Source organism: Molothrus ater, chromosome 1 (genome assembly GCF_012460135.2).
Source record: "Molothrus ater isolate BHLD 08-10-18 breed brown headed cowbird chromosome 1, BPBGC_Mater_1.1, whole genome shotgun sequence".
NCBI classification, from domain to species: Eukaryota; Metazoa; Chordata; class Aves; order Passeriformes; family Icteridae; genus Molothrus; species Molothrus ater.
The window spans coordinates 105,431,248-105,447,380 of NC_050478.2; the positions used below are offsets into that span (position 1 = coordinate 105,431,248).

A 16,133-nucleotide genomic window follows, 5' to 3' on the forward strand; every position below is an offset into this window, starting at 1 on the left:
GGAAATATTCCTCAAAGGAACAGGACTCCCATATGGTTCTTTTATGCAGAACAGGACCATAAAAACTAACAGCAAAAAAACAGGGTTAAGAGTTCAGTAGCTTATTTTAGAATTTTAAACTGGTCTTGATAGGAACTACTTTCTAGCTAAGCAAAACACATTCTCTCTATTAAAAGCCAGTTCCAAGAAACACAAAGTCTTAACTTTTTTATTAAAGTACAGACTAACACAGCCATAGGATAAACTTTAATTAATCATTCTCTTAATCTTGAATAGACCTAAAGAGTAATAGATTGTCATGATAATCCATACCAGTATGAAGATGACCATTCTGCAAAATATCATCTTCATAAGCTAAAGGAAACATTTTAGTCACGGTATTTTTGTCCTACCTTTTAAGGGCCTCTTTCACTTCTGGCACGGAGCGGATACACTGAACCGTAGCATTCATGTAGCAAGTGTTGCCAAGGTTTGTCAATCCACATGGCAATTCCATCTACCAAAAAATTCACAAGGGTGCTTGAAGGTCAGAAAGAAGTGGCAACCATTTTTGTACAAACACTATAATGTGACATCGACTTCTAAGCACATGGATTATGCATAAAACCGGGAATATTCCATCAAATGTTATGAGGCTTCCCAGATCCACTTTATATTTATCATTACACTATTTGATACTTTTAGGGAACATTCAGGAATGCTTTGGGGGTTTTTCTCGGCATGTTTAGTTTAATGAATATATTCTTCAAGCATGCAATCATTCAGAAAGTTCAACTATAATCCCATTCAAGTTTTGACCTTAAAATTCTATTTCCATGAAATTTCCACATGAATACATTTGTACAAAACACTGATGTTTTAATTAAAATCAGTTTTCAGTAAAACTCTGAAAATGATGGAGTTCATAGTTGGAAACAAAAGCATTGTTTAAACTTCTCTCCAGAAATTTGCAACAGATCATTAACTTGATCTTTTCAGACAACTTGTGAATTTCTGAAGTTTTGACCAATGCAAAGGCCAACTAATAGTAAGCTAACCAGTTTCAGAAATAACTATAAATCACCACGTAATAGAATTTTTCTTTCTTTTTCTGTAATCCTGAATACTTAGGTATTTGTCAGGGAAAAACACATCGTTTAATGTACTGCATACCAATACAAATAGATTATTTTAGGAAGAGAGAACTCATTCAGCATATCTCAGAAGTGAACACATGCACTGCAAATGACTGAATTTTGATGTGTAAAAAAATTTCCATGTGACCAACTTTTTTGAAATGTTATCTGATAGTGAAATCACCTCCTTGCTTGCCTCTCAGTTATCTCAATGTCTGTGTATGGGGTTACTCTAAAATCCATAAATACCCTTCACCTGCAGGTGGCCTGGAAAGCCCTAAATCCTGAAGCACACAAACCCAGTCATGAACTATAGATCCTTTTTCATACAGACATGCACCAAAGTATTTCTATTCTGCATGCACAGTTGACAAAAATCATGCAACTGTTAAGTATGAAAAAGCTTGCAGTTCAAATGATTGGTGAGAAAATTAAGCCTTTCAAGCTGTAAAAAAGGGAACTCAGGAGTTTCTTCATTAAGAAAATAATAGATTATTTATGCTTTACTTCCACAAAGCAAAACACGTGTCAAACTTATTTTCATTTTTCACAAAGTTGACCTAATACTAGTAACAAATCCCCAAATACACCCCACCCTAAAACAAACCCTAGTTTCTCCTCACAGATATGAAAGAGGCAGGAAATAATTCTGCATATCTAAGAAGCCTTGTTTAGGCAAAATACAGGACACTGATGCAGTAAGGGCAATACAACTTCATCTTTAAAAACATCACAATGCTATTTTTAGAAAATCTACTAAGCTGCATGCTCAAAGGAAAAACAGCACTAATTGTACGATTTTTAAATTAAATCCCAGATTTCTTTTTACTGCTCCCAGTTTGGTCATCAATGTAAATTTGTGATTCTTGGTGAAGATGCTAAACAGACACTACAGCTTCAAAACCCACTTTTAAGCAACTGCAAGCATTTAAGAACTTGCCATGACGAAGGTTTACAAGAAACTGAAGTTGGAAACATGCTTACAGCCGAGGCCAACTGCTCCTCTGTCATGTCCTCCACGAAAGATGGGGCGAGCAACCGGCTCTTCTGGAAGCGCATCGGCGGAACCCATCATTAGTAAGGTCATGCCCTGGAAACACAGCAAAAACAGCAATCAATGTCTAAGGACACTTATTTCCACTCAAACCCTCAAGCTCCTAACGTACTTCAGCAATTTCCCCAAAAATAAACAGAGTTTATTTATTTATTTATTTATTTATCTCTTAGTTTAACAGAAACCAATACTGCACTACTGTGACTTTAGGGTGTACCTCAATTCCTCTTATCTAGGAAGTACCTACTGAGAACAACTCCACAGAATTATCCATGCTAAATGTTTCCACTGAAACATCTGGTGAGCTTTCCTGGCAAGTTCTGGGTTAAACTAGTTGAAAAGTGAAAAATAACCTAAACTACCACATCAGTTTAGACATGAGAACTAACACTTAAGGTGTAAAAAAAAAAAGTCAATCAGGTTTCCATGCTTGCTGAACTAGCATAATATGAAAAGGAATCTTTCAGCATTCAACAGGAGCACATCTACACAATAAGATCTGTCAAATGAGGAGAAAATTACTATCTGGAGTCTTGAAACATACAGTGCTAAGGAAAAGGATGAACAACAGAATGAAGAGAAACTGCTTTGACAGTGTAAATAAATCCCTAGAACTTGTATATAACATTATTAAAATGAATAAAAGCAGCTATTAGCACAACCACATGCAGAAAAAGACAAGAATATTATGTACTGCATTTTTGCTGAATAATTTTGCTACAATAGCTGCAGCTACAGGCTGCTAACTAGTTACAAGGGTAAGAGCAACGCTACCTAATTCAATCTGCCTAGTGAAGAACTGGAGTAAAGCTGTTACAAGAGGTTACAAGAGATGCACAGTAACAAAAATGACACAAAAAAAACCCCAAGAAAAATCTGTGGGATCCCCTGATGCAATATTATACAGGCAAGCAACACAAACACTTTCTGTTTTCTTTTTGAACTAGCCAAATGTATCAATTATCATTACTATGCTTTCTTTAAAAACAGCAGCTATTTAACACAGGAGAGCACATTTCAGCAGGTTGGTAAAAAAGGACATAAGTAGAGGTGTAACTTCGGCATCACCAACACATTTGTCTGTGCTGGAGACGTGCAAGGACAAGGGTCTACAGACAGTACCTAGGTTCACCAGATCTCTCTAAACAGCATCACTTATTTTTATGATCACAGATAAGACAGCACTGCTCTGATCCAGAACATTTCTTGTATGGAATAAATAAATATATGCACTCAACTACTCCAGAAAAGATAGTATGAGCTCCCTATTGATGCAAAAAAAAAAAAAAAAAAAAGTTTTTCATACATCAATGGTGAGACCTTTCAAGCATGCTTACATATGACATCTATAAAATTATTTTTCAAGGTATAACTTTTTGAGATAGCACTGTCCATTCAAACAGAAACAGCAAGCACTTTCAAGCCTTTCTTCATATGCTAAAATAAAAAATTAGAATAGTAAAATTTACTGCTCAGAACTTACATTCTTTATTTTTAGGTTTCCCCAGTCATCATCCTGTGAAATAAAATAAAAGACAAGTTAGTTATCTTGTAGCAAGATACTTGTAGCAAATATTTTCATTAATATTAATCACATTTCTAAATATACAATTGTGTTTCATCCAAGGTTACACAATATTAACTATTTACATGTTATCAAGTCTCATCTGACAAAAATAAAAAGCAGCCAAGCTGTGTGTTCAATTAGGTTTCCCATGCATTGTTCAACACTGCCTAAATGTAAACAACTTTTTGCAGCAAAACTGCCCACATCTCGTTAAACCAGTAACTCTCCAGTAGAGAAGCACCCAAGAAACTTCTCTTAAACAAGCTAGAAAGAAAAAAATTGCATTCAGATTCTGAACATAAAAAAGTAACAAGAAGTCTCCCACCAAGCTGTTTTGTACAAATGAGTAAAGAAGTACAGTCAGTTTAACACATACAACCAAAGATCTTCCAGAGGAACACCCAGAAACATCGTCATTGTTCATGTTAACACATAACAAAGTTAGACATAATATAAAAAACTGATTTCTACCTTCAGAGTTCCTCCTTTAACCATAACTTTCTGTCTGGCTGGCTGAACTCCGGTCAGTGCAAATAACTGGGCTTTGAAGACCATCGGAGGTTCATCAGTGTTCAGCTCCACGCCATCGAATTTCTCTTTTCCCCATTTCACATTCACTGCAAACAAAATGTTTTGAAACTTGATTATTTCCTAATACTCAAGAATGCAATTACCAAGATTACCAAGACTTCACACAGTCTCAAAACATTCTGTTTTCGGCTCTTAAAATTGTCAGTAATGAAGGTAGGGAACACCTTTACTATATGGCACCTCATCCATCAGAACATACCACCTCCAGCAGGTCTAAAAATATCCTACAAAACAAGTGAAAAGTAAGATACAGAGAAACTCTGTAAACGATAAGTTTGTCTAACAGCATGAGAAATCCTTCTGCAGGTCTTCAGAAAAGCAGTTTGGAACTAACTCTCCCATTCTCTTGGCACTGCTTGTGGCAAACAACTGAACTTTCTGAGGGAAGTTCAGAGGTGCGATTCCAGCTCAGTTATCCGCAGCACTTCCGTCCTCCTTCAGAGGAAAACAATACAGCGTTCTTTAAAAGCAAGGCTATTGACCCCAGTAAGGTGCAGGACTGGAATTAAGAAGCAAAGTGAAATTTGGTCACCAAAAATGTAAACCTCGACGCTGGAAACGAGATCATTAGCAGAAACAGGAGGCAGAATGGCACAATGGAATGTTAACTTCACTGTGGTGAGGTCAGTAATGACCAAGAGCAGACAGAAAATGCCTGGAATAAGCTGTGTGCCTCTACAGTGAACAGAACAGTGACACAACTTTGACCACTTCCAAGAACTAACATAGGTACATAAGGCTTCCTTAGCAAGCTGAGATTTTACTGAAAACCTGTAAAATAGAGCACACAGCAATATCCTCAATGCATAGTAAGTGGCTGAAATACCAGACTTTAGGAAAGCCACATCCTTCTACCTCTGGTTTGGTTTTACATAAGTATATTACAGCAACCATACCTTTTCAAAACACAAAACTCCTAGAAGTCATAATTTTAAAAACCCTTCCAAAAAGGTTCAGATTTCAGATGTATGCAATGCTTGTGATGTGTAGTATTACAGAATAATCAAAAGCAAGTCTAAATGAGTTAGACTAAATTAGTCTACAAAGGAAGTCAAAATGACCAACTTTTCAGTATTTCTAATAGAAAGCATATTATATTTTGCCCAATGTTTCGATTTTTTAAAAAACACATTTATTATTTTGCATATTTAAGACCTATGAAGCACAAGGCTTTTCCCATTTTCCAGGAAGACAACCCACTCAGTCACTGATCAATTCAGCTGCACTGAGAGTCTGCAAGTCAGACTTTTGATTTTGAATTTTTGAACAGTCATGCTTCCACTGCTAAATATGCAGAAGAGTTAGCAATTATTAATCTGTAGTGTCGCTGGTTTTGACAATGCAGCACTCAAGAGGAAGAACGGAAGAGCATGACTGTCTTCTCTTCAGAGACTGCAACCAAGACTTTGTGCAAAACGAAAGAGAAACTAGTTAATGTGAAAACAATGTAAAGTAAGAAAGAGAAGAATGTATTTTCCCTGCTGATCAGAAAACACAGCACATACACATCACAGAACAGGTCAGGTTGGAAGGGAACACAGAGGCTCATCTCATCCAACCTTGCTGCTCGAGGGGGCCATCCCAGAGCACAAACCACAGGACTGTGCCCAAACCATTCCTGAGTATCTCCAATGAGGGAGACTCCACTAGATTTGGATGAATTCAGGAAAAATCATTACAATGACATAAGGATCTCAATTTGCTAACCACAGCCAAAACAGTGGACAAGCTGTGTACTGAGGCTGCATACTACCTAAAAAACTGAAGGCCCAAACAGGCCAAATCTGTGAGATATCATCAAGGCAGTAACTGGTCCCAGAAGTGTCACTGGCGGCTTTGTTCTTGAAGTCTTCCACGGAAACCTTTCCTCACAGCAAGAAGGGCCAGGAGGATGAGGTACAATTTCAGAAAGCTTTAATTTCAGGTTTAGGCTAGACATTAGGAAGAATTTCTTCACAGAATGGGTGATTAGACACTGGAATATTCTGCCCAGGAAGGCGGTGAAGTCACCATGCCTGGCGGTGTTTAAGAGAGGGCTGGATGTGCCATTCAGTGCCCTGGTCTAGTTGACATGGTGGTGCCTGGTCAAAGGTTGGACTTGGGCTTTTCCAACCCATCGGAGCCTGTAGGATAGAATGGATTTCAAAGAGCGGAGGCAGACGCACCAGGAAGGCGCAGATGCAGCGTTCTGGCTCACCACAGGGACAGCACCACTTCTCTTTTAGCAGGAACCCAGAGCAAACCGAGACAGGGCAGTGCCGAGGCACGGCGGCCCGCGACTGACACCCGCCCTCCCGCCAGCAGGGCCAGGCCAGCGCTGCCTCCCCGCTTCCCTTCCCTCCCTCCTCACGGCCCGGGCCGCGCCTCCCGGGGCGCTCCCGCCGCCGGCCCGGCCGGGATGGGCGCGCACGTGCGAGGCGCCTCCCGCCGCCGGGGCCGGGGCCGAGGCAGCGCTCCCGGGCCGGGCCCGGCGGGAGGGGCGGGCGCCGCGCTCACCTGAGAAGAGCGGCATGGCGGAGCGGCGCGGCCCGGGCGCACGGCGGGGCGGGCGGGCGCAGGGCGGCGGGGCGCGGCGCGGGCGGGCGCGGGCGGGCGGCGGCGGTGGCGACGGTGGCGGGTCCCGGCCCCGCTCGGGGTCTCATTCAAACCAGCCCCCGGGATGACGCTGCAAGCGCGGCCGGGCGGCGGAAGCGGGGCGGGAGCAGTGCGCGCGCAGCGCCGGAACGGGCGGGGCCGGCGGCGGGAGCGGGCCCGGCCTGGATCCCGTTTGTCCTGCGAGCCCTGGGCAGAGCGGGCCGGGAGCGGGCCCGGTCTGCATCCCGTTAATCCTGCGAGCCCTGGGCAGAGCGGGCCGGGAGCGGGCCCGGTCTGCATCCCGTTAATCCTGCGAGCCCTAGGCAGAGCGGGCCGGCCTGGAGTGTGGAACGGGCCCGACCGCCAGAATGAGGGGCAGGCGGTGCTGGTGCCGCGGGCAGGGAACGTCGGTGTGGAGGGCGCAGGGCTGAGGCGAGAGTGTGTCCAGTTCTGGGATCGCCAGTGCAACAGAGACAGGGAGCTCCTGGAGCTCCTGCGTCTAGAGAAGGGCGACAAAGACGATTAAGGGACAGGAGCATCTTTGTCACAATGACACGCTGAGAGCTGGGCCTGTTCAGCCTCGAGAAGAGAGGACTGAGAGAGGGCCTCATCAATGTGTGTAAATATCTAAAGGGAGGGTGGAGCCAGGCTCTCCTCAGTGGTGACAAGCAATAGGACAAGAGGCAACTAGTGGCAGCCAGTGCACAGAAAATTCCACCTGAACACAAGAAGAACGTCTTTAATGTGTGGGTGACCCTGCACTGGAACAGATTTCACAGACAGTTGTGGAGTCTCTCTCACTGGAGATACTCAAGAGCCACCTGGATGCAATTCTGTGCAATGTGCTTTAGGATGACTCTGCTTGAGAAGGGAGGTTGGATGAAATTGGAGGTTGGACCCGCTGTGCTCCCTCCCAGCCTGACCCATTCTGTGACGCTGCGATTCTCTGAGAGCTGAGCTGGGCTTTTGCACCCCCAGGCGTCTGCCCAAAAGCTGTGATTGCTCAAGGCAGGGGAAGGGAGGCAGAAAAAATAAAAAGGCTCTTGTGTGATGAAATAGGTTTCGTTTATAGGAAAGGGTGAAGTAGGAGCTAAAATTACCAACAGAAGAACTTCATTGGGAGGAAAGGAGATGAGTACAACCAGCAATATATTTTAGGCTCAAGTGATAGATAAGAAGCACTGAAGGATGGGTGTGATGGCAACAGCCAGGAGCCTTCAGTGTGATAAACCCCAAGTTGTAAACATTAAAACCAGTAGACATGGAGACCCAAATCTCAACTGCTTCTACAAAAACTCTTGGTATTCAGATGTGCTTAAAGAAACCAAAGCAGTGCTTTAAGATGCAAGGGAGAGAATGAGACGAGAGAAGCATCTCTTCCTTGGACCCCTCCTAGCTCCCACCTCTGGAAACCCAACACTTCTCTGCTGCTTACAGGTGCAGCTGCGAAGAGCTTCTGCCACAGCTTATACCAATGTCTGGTTGTTGGCATGTGCACTTCTGGCCATACTTTTGCCAGAGTTGATATCCTCAACAAGAAGGATCTTTTCCTTGCTGTCCCCCAAATGTGATTTTCAGTTTGAAACAGTTGAAGAATGAAATATAAAATGGCCATAAAAGTAATCCAGGGTTTGAACGTAAGCCTTAACATGAAAGATTTAGAAATTTCTGTCTTTTCAGTTTGTCATGGAGAAGAAGAGCAAAAGTTGATTTTCTTGTTCAGTGTAGGCTCCTAGATGGGACAAGGAGGTTTGGGGGAGCAAGGATTACATTTCACAGAGAAGCTTCAGAGGGTGTTATGCTGAGATTTTGCTGGATTATGCTGGGTCTTGAATAAAGATGGAGTTTACCATTACTAAAGTGATTTAATTGTTAAAATTGACTAGCAAAAGTGATGAATCTTTTGTTACTTGGACCTGCTGAAAGAAGCTTTCTAGAATAGATTTGGTCCAATTCTAGGGTGAGATCCTGCAGACCACCTATTCAAGAGAGAGCAGATCCCAGCTGCCTGCCTGTGAATTTACATGTGGGATAACTCCAGTCGAATGTTTTGCTCTTGATACCAAAGTGACATACATAGAGTCACGTTTACTCCTGCCAGCTCAATGGAAGTGGAATGCTCTGGAGTCTGAAGCTGCACTGAATCCTTCCCTTTAGGGAAACCCTTAGCTGATCAGGACTCAGGCGGTCACAGACCATGCATTTCCAGAATTTGGGAAAGGCACTAGAGGGTGCTGTGCTGAAGGAGAAGAAACTGGATTTGTATCAGCAGGAAAAGCCATCCTGACCTCTGCAAGGTGAAGAACCGCTGTCTCCATCTTTTTTCCTCTCAGACCATGTAGGCACCTTCCTGCAGTAACAGCTGTGTGCCTTTTTCCTAAAGGAGGGGATCAATAGACACTGGTTCTCCTGAATCTTACACAAACTCACATAAGGAGTGTTGACATCAAGAGACAAAGAGTACAGCCTGATGTATAAATATGAACCTGATGGCATTCAAATAGTAAAAGATTGGGTTGAACATTATTAAATGCATCTTTTCAAGGCAGGCCCTAGGGCAACCTTGGGTGGGGGACACCAGAAGTGCTTGCCCTGGCTGTGTCCCCGTGGCCTGTGACAGGGCCATCTGAGCAGGGCTCCTTCCCATCCTGAGCTGGTTGGATACAGGCCAGCTTGGATCCAAAAGCTGGGGCTGTGTCATCAGCACTGTAGTGCACGTCGGCCAACAGGCCTGGCAGGATTTATGAGTGCTGGAGGATGGCTCAGAGCAAGTCCAGATCTGTTTAGAAAAGGTTTTTTATGCTGTGGAAGCTCCTGTGGCCCAGTTCCAAGGAGCACAAGTGGTAGGTGAACCCTCAGTACAAGCAGGTGCTGCCATCCAGCAGGAGGTGTGGGGAAGGAAACCAAACCCCTTGACAAGGGGTCAAGGGGTCACAGATGCTTTAGGCACTTGTGTGATGCCTGGGACAGAACAAAGATTCACTTCAAATAACAGACACTCAGGACTTAAAATACTGCATTTACATTTCTTGTTTCTCTGAAGATGAGTTACCCTCATTCAATGTATTGGCAGGTGCATGTATTAACGTATGTTTTGTTTTCTGTGGGGAGCATCATCTTCTTGGGAACCTGTCTACCACAGAATGGTCTGGGTTGGAAGGGACCATGGGCAGGGATGCCATTTACTAGATCATGTTGCCCAGGGCCCCATCCAACCAGGCCTTGGGGATGAGGCAGCCACACTCCAGTGTATCTTCTGTGTATCTTCAGTAAAGAAAATGTAGCAATCCAGGAGATGTTTAGAGTACCAACACTCCCCCCCCCCCCCTTCCATTTTTGTGTTAAATCTTCCATTTCAGCAGTTTTCAAACGTTTTACATTCTGAGTCACAAGTATACATCCAGGGGAAGGAACAAGAACGAAACTCTACCTGCATTTTTTAAAATACATTAGAAAAATCCCAGCAGAGTTCACAAGCTCAGAGGGAAGCTGAGCTGCTACCCCCTCCTCTTGCTGCATAATTCCCAGTTTGCTTCTGGCTACAGCCTCAGTGGCTGCTGTAGGAAAATCCCACCTGTGGAGGAGGCCCTATTTTTTTATTACCAGGCTGTTTAGCTACAGTTAGCTACTCTTTCCATTTTCTTTCCCGTTGCCTTCAGCAGGAATAGGGAGGCTTGAAGAGAGAATCAGATTTTTTGCATTCTGCTAATGTCAGTGAACCTAATACAGTCATAAAAAAATTAAAAGGTGAAGGCAAATCAACAACAACAACAAAAATAATCATGTAAGAATCTGAACTTTTTGATTTCTCAAGCAGCTTGTAAAATTACAGCTTCACCAGCAGAAAGGCAGTCATGGTGATTTATGCTGGCTCTTTACAGCTTACATGTTTCAGCTATCTTGATGACTTTCAGTTGAGATTGTAAGCATTACATTTCCTAACAGTAGAGACATTTGGCTGCTTTTTTTATTCAAAGTGTAGCTATTCCTGTAGATAGGCACCTTGCTTACAGTAAACAAGTGCCAACATCAGTGTACCAGAACACACAAACTGTAATTTGCACGTCTAGACTTTATTATTACAGCATTTTAGTTGCAATTTATCCCAGACACACAAGTCAATGTAATTTTACACTTCATTATGTCTGCTGCTGTTTTCTCAAACAAAATCAGCATTAAAAAAAAAAAACCAAAAAACAAAAAACTGCAGAACTTCAGCATTACTAAAACACTGGAAATGACAGTAGGTGCCAGTCTGTAGAGCAAAAACCATTTTTCCACAACCCCTCTTCTCACTAGTCACTAGTTATTCATAACAGGGCTTATGCTATTTTTCAGATTCATGAAATATGAAGTTACACGATACTACTATTTATTAATAAATTACTCAAGCAAAAGGTTTTGAGCCTGCAGAGGTAACCAGTTACACATAAAGGAAAGCAGAAAAGCAATCCACAACCTAATCTGAGTCTGGAGAGACCACAGGCCTTTCCAGCTGCTCCAAATTTCCTATTATAATATACATATTTAAGTAAGATATGTTTGATCATCTAACTATATTTTTCCCTCCCCAGTATGTGACAGGAGATTAAAGCAGGTCCCAGTTATCCCTTATATTGCTTGACAAGCTCACTGTCAATGTGACTGGTGATCTGGAAGGCTGTCTTCAGTGTGCTCCAGCCACAGCTTTGATATTGCTGACATTTCAGATACAGCAAGCTCAACACAGAGGAACTTGCTGAAGTTACATCAATGGCTTCTATTTATCTGTACTTCCCCGCTCTGTGACCTTCAAAGGACGTACAATGATTCACATGTAATTTGGCCTTACTGCTCTATTGTTCTGCAGGCCTTGGTGGATTCCCCAGGGAGATTTATGGACAGCTAGCTTCATGGGATGTACATGGCTGTTCCAAAAAAGCCCAAACAAGCCTAATCCCAAAACCCCCACCAACAAAAACTGCCCTGTCTTTTGAACCGTGTTCCCTCCCACAAATAAGTGGAATTTCTGAAACTCCAAACCTGCATCATGAAGGATGAAGCAATGACAAGGCCAGCTCAGGGTGGTGGTTGAATAATAAACACAAATTAGGCTACTACAGCAGGCCATGAGAATAAGGAAATTAAAACATATAATATGGTATTTACTTATTCATGAGGAATAGTAAAAGAAAAAAACAAAACCTTCCAGAATGCCCTGGGCATTATGATGCAAATGCACCTTGTACTTGGAAACTGTTGCAATGTCTGAATGCTTAGAAAGATGTATAAGCTGCAGTCAGGAGAAAACACCATGCCAGTCATTTTCAAATGGGTCTTTCCATAAATTACTTTATTTCTCATTAAATGAGCACAGAGTCATTACCATATTAATAACAGATATGTTTATTATTACATATCCATCAGTGCGGCTTTCAATACCACTTGAAACATGCAAATCGTCCTAAGGACGAATCAGTTTTCCAGTGCTTCTTATTTAATACACAACTGCAAAGCCATATAAATTATTGAGGAGGTATTTGGTTAAGAAATAAAATAAAATAAAACCATACTGCCCATACCATGAATGTATTCCTGCTACAAAGCAAGAGTCTGACAGCATTTACTGAAATTCCTGAATTTCACCCAGAGCTTTTTTGTCTTTTTTTTTTTTTCTGCATTGCCTACTCATCTCTTGGCTTATGAACAAGAATCAGTCTTTCTTTGTAAGAGGAATTCTCACTCAAAGATTGTACTTAATTTAGAAATGTATCTAGCATCTACAATACTTCAACCAATTAAAGTTCAGTAAAAACTACTGATATGCAATAGCTTTTTAGAGGTTTCTTTTGTTTAGTTTTAGGTTTCTACATTTATCGACATGGCAATAATACAATTATCTCAAATTAAGGCACTAAAAGAACAATGTAAAACCAAGTAAAAGTGTTCTAAGAATAATTTACAGTTCAAACAGTGCATATAATTCTTAAATGTTTGTTAACTTAATGTACGTTATCACTTAAAATTGTAAGGCAATACATTATACAGTAATAGAAATGATGTACCCCAAAATATGCTTCCAAACTCGGTGGTTCTTTTTACTGTTAGTTTCTAATGCCTCTAACAATAAAATAATTCGGTATGGCTTGGCAAAAATGCATAGATTAAAGGCAATTGCTTGTTTTTCCCCCCTTTACAAACCTGCTGCATCAGTATTTTGTAAAGCATAATGCAAAATATTTAACACTTTGATCCATTCCATATTGGTGGTTAGCATTAAGGCTGTAAAGAACTCTGCAGTGAAGGCACTGAAGTTCAAGTGATAAGGCTTCATTTTAAGCTAGTTCTGCAGTCTTCAAGAGCACAACTTAAGAGTCTTGAAAGCAATTGCAGTCCTTCTCACTGAGAAACCTTCCTCTTCTACTCCATTTCATATGCTCATCTTGACATAAATATCCCCTTCACAGGGTCAACAGTCTTTTTCTTTCACTGGTACGAAGAAAGTTGGCTGCATTTCATTGTGACTGACAGGCTTTTTTGAAAAAATCCAAAAGGCAGCACCTTTTTTATATACCTAGCTAAGCTTTATTTGCTTTAACTTGCATTACACAGTAATAATTAATCTAATCTACCTTGAGGCAAACCCGCAATTAAACACCCTCAGCGTGCTTTTGTGCCAAAGCAAGGAGGAGACAGTAATAGCAATCTTAACCCTGAAGCCTGTGATAGTTATGTTGAAAGGAACAACAGCCCGTCTGCACTGCTCTGTGTGGTTAAAAAAAGCCCTGTTTCTCTGACTGCATCCCATGAGGTTCCATTAAGCACTGTACATGTGGTTAGCTGGAACAAAAAAGAAAACAGACAATTAATAACAAATATAAAAATTAGCTTTGTAACACTAGTGCATGTTTGCCAAGAGCCTCAGTGAAGAAAATACTTGATTTTAACAGAATTTTTTTTCAATTGACAAGGTACAATGCTATCATAACCTACATCATCTTCCACAAACTGTTCTCAGTTTCAAACAACATTAAGCAAACACAGAGATCAGACAGACGATAGTATTACTGCAGCTTTACAAGTAAGCAATTAAGAGTCAACAATCATGGGTGTATTCATGGCAAATGCAAGGTGACCCTCTTTCACTTGCAGGACAAGAAAAGGCTCTCTAGGCTAGGAGCACGCACATGCAGTTGCAGAGCTCATCTGATGCACAGGAATTTTGCTGGTTGGTTGTTTTCCTCTTCAAACATGCATTAAATTGACTAAGTGCCCAAGTCCAACTGTATTAAAACAAAAGATCTCAGCTGTGCTAATACAATGTGAATAAATCAGCAGACTGGAAGCTATACAGTGTAGGTTCTGATCTTGAAGCAGTACTGCAAATGCCAGCAAGTTCATCGTGAAGTTCTGATTCACTGTCATTAGTGATAAGTTCTTAAAATGAGGAATAGAACTTAGGATGAACTTTTATATGCAAAGCTCCTTTCAATGGGTCTGAGACACCTCTCCATGAAGTCAAGGAAGCACTGCCTACTGACTGCAAAGAAAGGTGGGTCAGACCCTGAATGAAATGTACTGAAAGGTCTTCAAGCATGTGTTCAATCTGTATCCATTCAACAAAACAGTTAATGCCTGCTTACATGGTAGGACTCCATCACCGAGGGCAAGTTCTGCTATACTGTCTGACAAGAGAACAATTTTCAGATACTCAGTAAAACCCAGATATGTATATCCCATAAAAAACCATAACTGCTTCTCTTATTCCCACACCTAGGTAAAGTGGTGAGGGAGGAGGAGAACTGCAGGATGCATGAGTCCATTGATCCAATAACTGACTGCCTCCTGAGAGGAAAAAAGCCTGGTGTTCCTCTGCCTTATCACCTCCCTGACCCCAGCAGAGCATCCTCCAACTTACCTGTCCTGAGCTTTGGCCATCACTGCACTTCTCAGTGCACTGATCTACTCACTAGCTTGGCACAATTAGTCTACATTTTTTTGACAGTCAGGAAACTGAATTGTGTACCTTCGTGGAAGGGTCCAAAATGGATCATTTTGAATACTTATCTAGGATCCAAGGACAGAAAAGAAGGAAAAGAAGACAGAGAGGGAAAATCCTCCCCTTTAGGTAGCAACAGGCTGTCAAATGAGCTCAGCTACTGTGCTGAGCTACGAGTTAACTGTTCAGTATATAAGCTACACTTTGAATTTATTTAATAAGCCAAATTTAAATATTGGTACATTAGAAGTGAATTTTCCTAAAATACATCCATCACCTCTTCTTTTTAAACACACAGGACAGAATATGAAGTGGTATCAGGGCACAGGCTGGGCACAGTCCATCAGAGCAGTACTTGTCTAGTTCACAGATACAACTCACAAAAAGGTTGTCTGAGAAAACCACAAAAATGTCCCCAGTGTAACTGCCAGAATGAAGAGTTCCAGCCTGGCCTTTTTCTAATGCTTCTTTGCTCAGTGGAACTCTGAATCTTTTCATTGTTGGCTCTCATTGCTCTGCAGCTGCCATGCAGGCCCCACTGCACTCCAGTCAACCCAGTGCCAGCAGTCTGATGGGGACAGAGCGTCACAAAGACACCCAGGGAGCTCCTCCAAGGGCCCCACCTGCCTCCTGCAGACATCTCCAGGCACCACAACAGGCAGGAGCACACACATACCCAGCACCTCTGCTGCTCAAGTGCTGTGCCTCTCTAAATGGCTTATGCTCAATAGGACTCTTTCTCCACAGTGACTACAATATGCAGCATTAAAACAGAGTTTCTTGTAATTAATTACATGTTCTAGAAGCTCTGTCAGTATTTGATATCATCAAGAAGGAAGACATCAGTTATGTCATCAAGTTCACTGATGGATTTGGGGTCAGTCTAGAAGAGTAATGTAAATGTTAACTGTTTGATTCATGTCACAGCTTGTCAGATAAATTCAAGAAGGTAAAGAGATAAGATACCATGCAGGTAATAACTTCTGAACTAACAGAAAACCTAAGAGCTTTATTTCTTCCTAAGAACTTGGAAGATCTCCTTGGGTGATGGAGAAAGGTGTGAGCAGAGGTTGTACACCAGGGCAGCTGGAAAAAACACAAGGCTGCACTATTTGGAAGAGCTGATCTGACCTGACATCCACTTGTGCAAGACCATCACCATCATCCTTTCTCCTTTCGTTCTTGAGGCTCTCCCCCAGACCTCTGTAACTTCTGAACCCAACAAAAAATCACAAGCTTTTCTTTTGTGGAGTT

General features: G+C 41.9%; 2 protein-coding genes across 4 annotated transcripts in view; both read right to left on the bottom strand.

Moving 5' to 3' along the window:
- On the bottom strand, positions 1-6,992 carry LOC118694497 (ubiquitin carboxyl-terminal hydrolase 14-like). Its single transcript, XM_036395606.2, has 5 exons — positions 6,824-6,992; positions 4,208-4,353; positions 3,653-3,685; positions 2,100-2,205; positions 1-496 (listed from the first exon to the last, which is right to left on the bottom strand). The coding sequence occupies exons 1-5, from the start codon at positions 6,837-6,839 to the stop codon at positions 396-398; spliced, it is 402 nt and encodes a 133-aa protein (XP_036251499.2). The 5' UTR covers positions 6,840-6,992; the 3' UTR covers positions 1-395.
- A 5,212-nt stretch (positions 6,993-12,204) lies between these two features.
- ROCK1 (Rho associated coiled-coil containing protein kinase 1) overlaps positions 12,205-16,133 on the bottom strand; it is an 83,515-nt gene continuing 79,586 nt past the window's right edge. For 2 of the 3 annotated variants that reach the window (XM_036405549.1, XM_036405561.2), the window contains 2 exons: positions 14,524-14,565; positions 12,205-13,720 (listed from right to left, as the gene is read on the bottom strand). In XM_036405549.1, coding sequence (XP_036261442.1) covers positions 14,538-14,565 — 28 coding nt within the window. In that variant the 3' untranslated portion in view covers positions 12,205-13,720; positions 14,524-14,537. The remainder of the gene's footprint in view (positions 13,721-14,523; positions 14,566-16,133) is intronic. The other variant, XM_036405556.1, reaches the window with a different exon arrangement.

Coding starts and splice junctions, on each gene's coding strand:
- LOC118694497 (XM_036395606.2), bottom strand. Junction 3,686..4,207: donor TTAAAGGAGGAACTCTGAAG/GTAGAAATCAGT, acceptor TTTATTTCACAG/GATGATGACTGGGGAAACCT. Junction 497..2,099: donor AGGAGCAGTTGGCCTCGGCT/GTAAGCATGTTT, acceptor ATTTTTTGGTAG/ATGGAATTGCCATGTGGATT.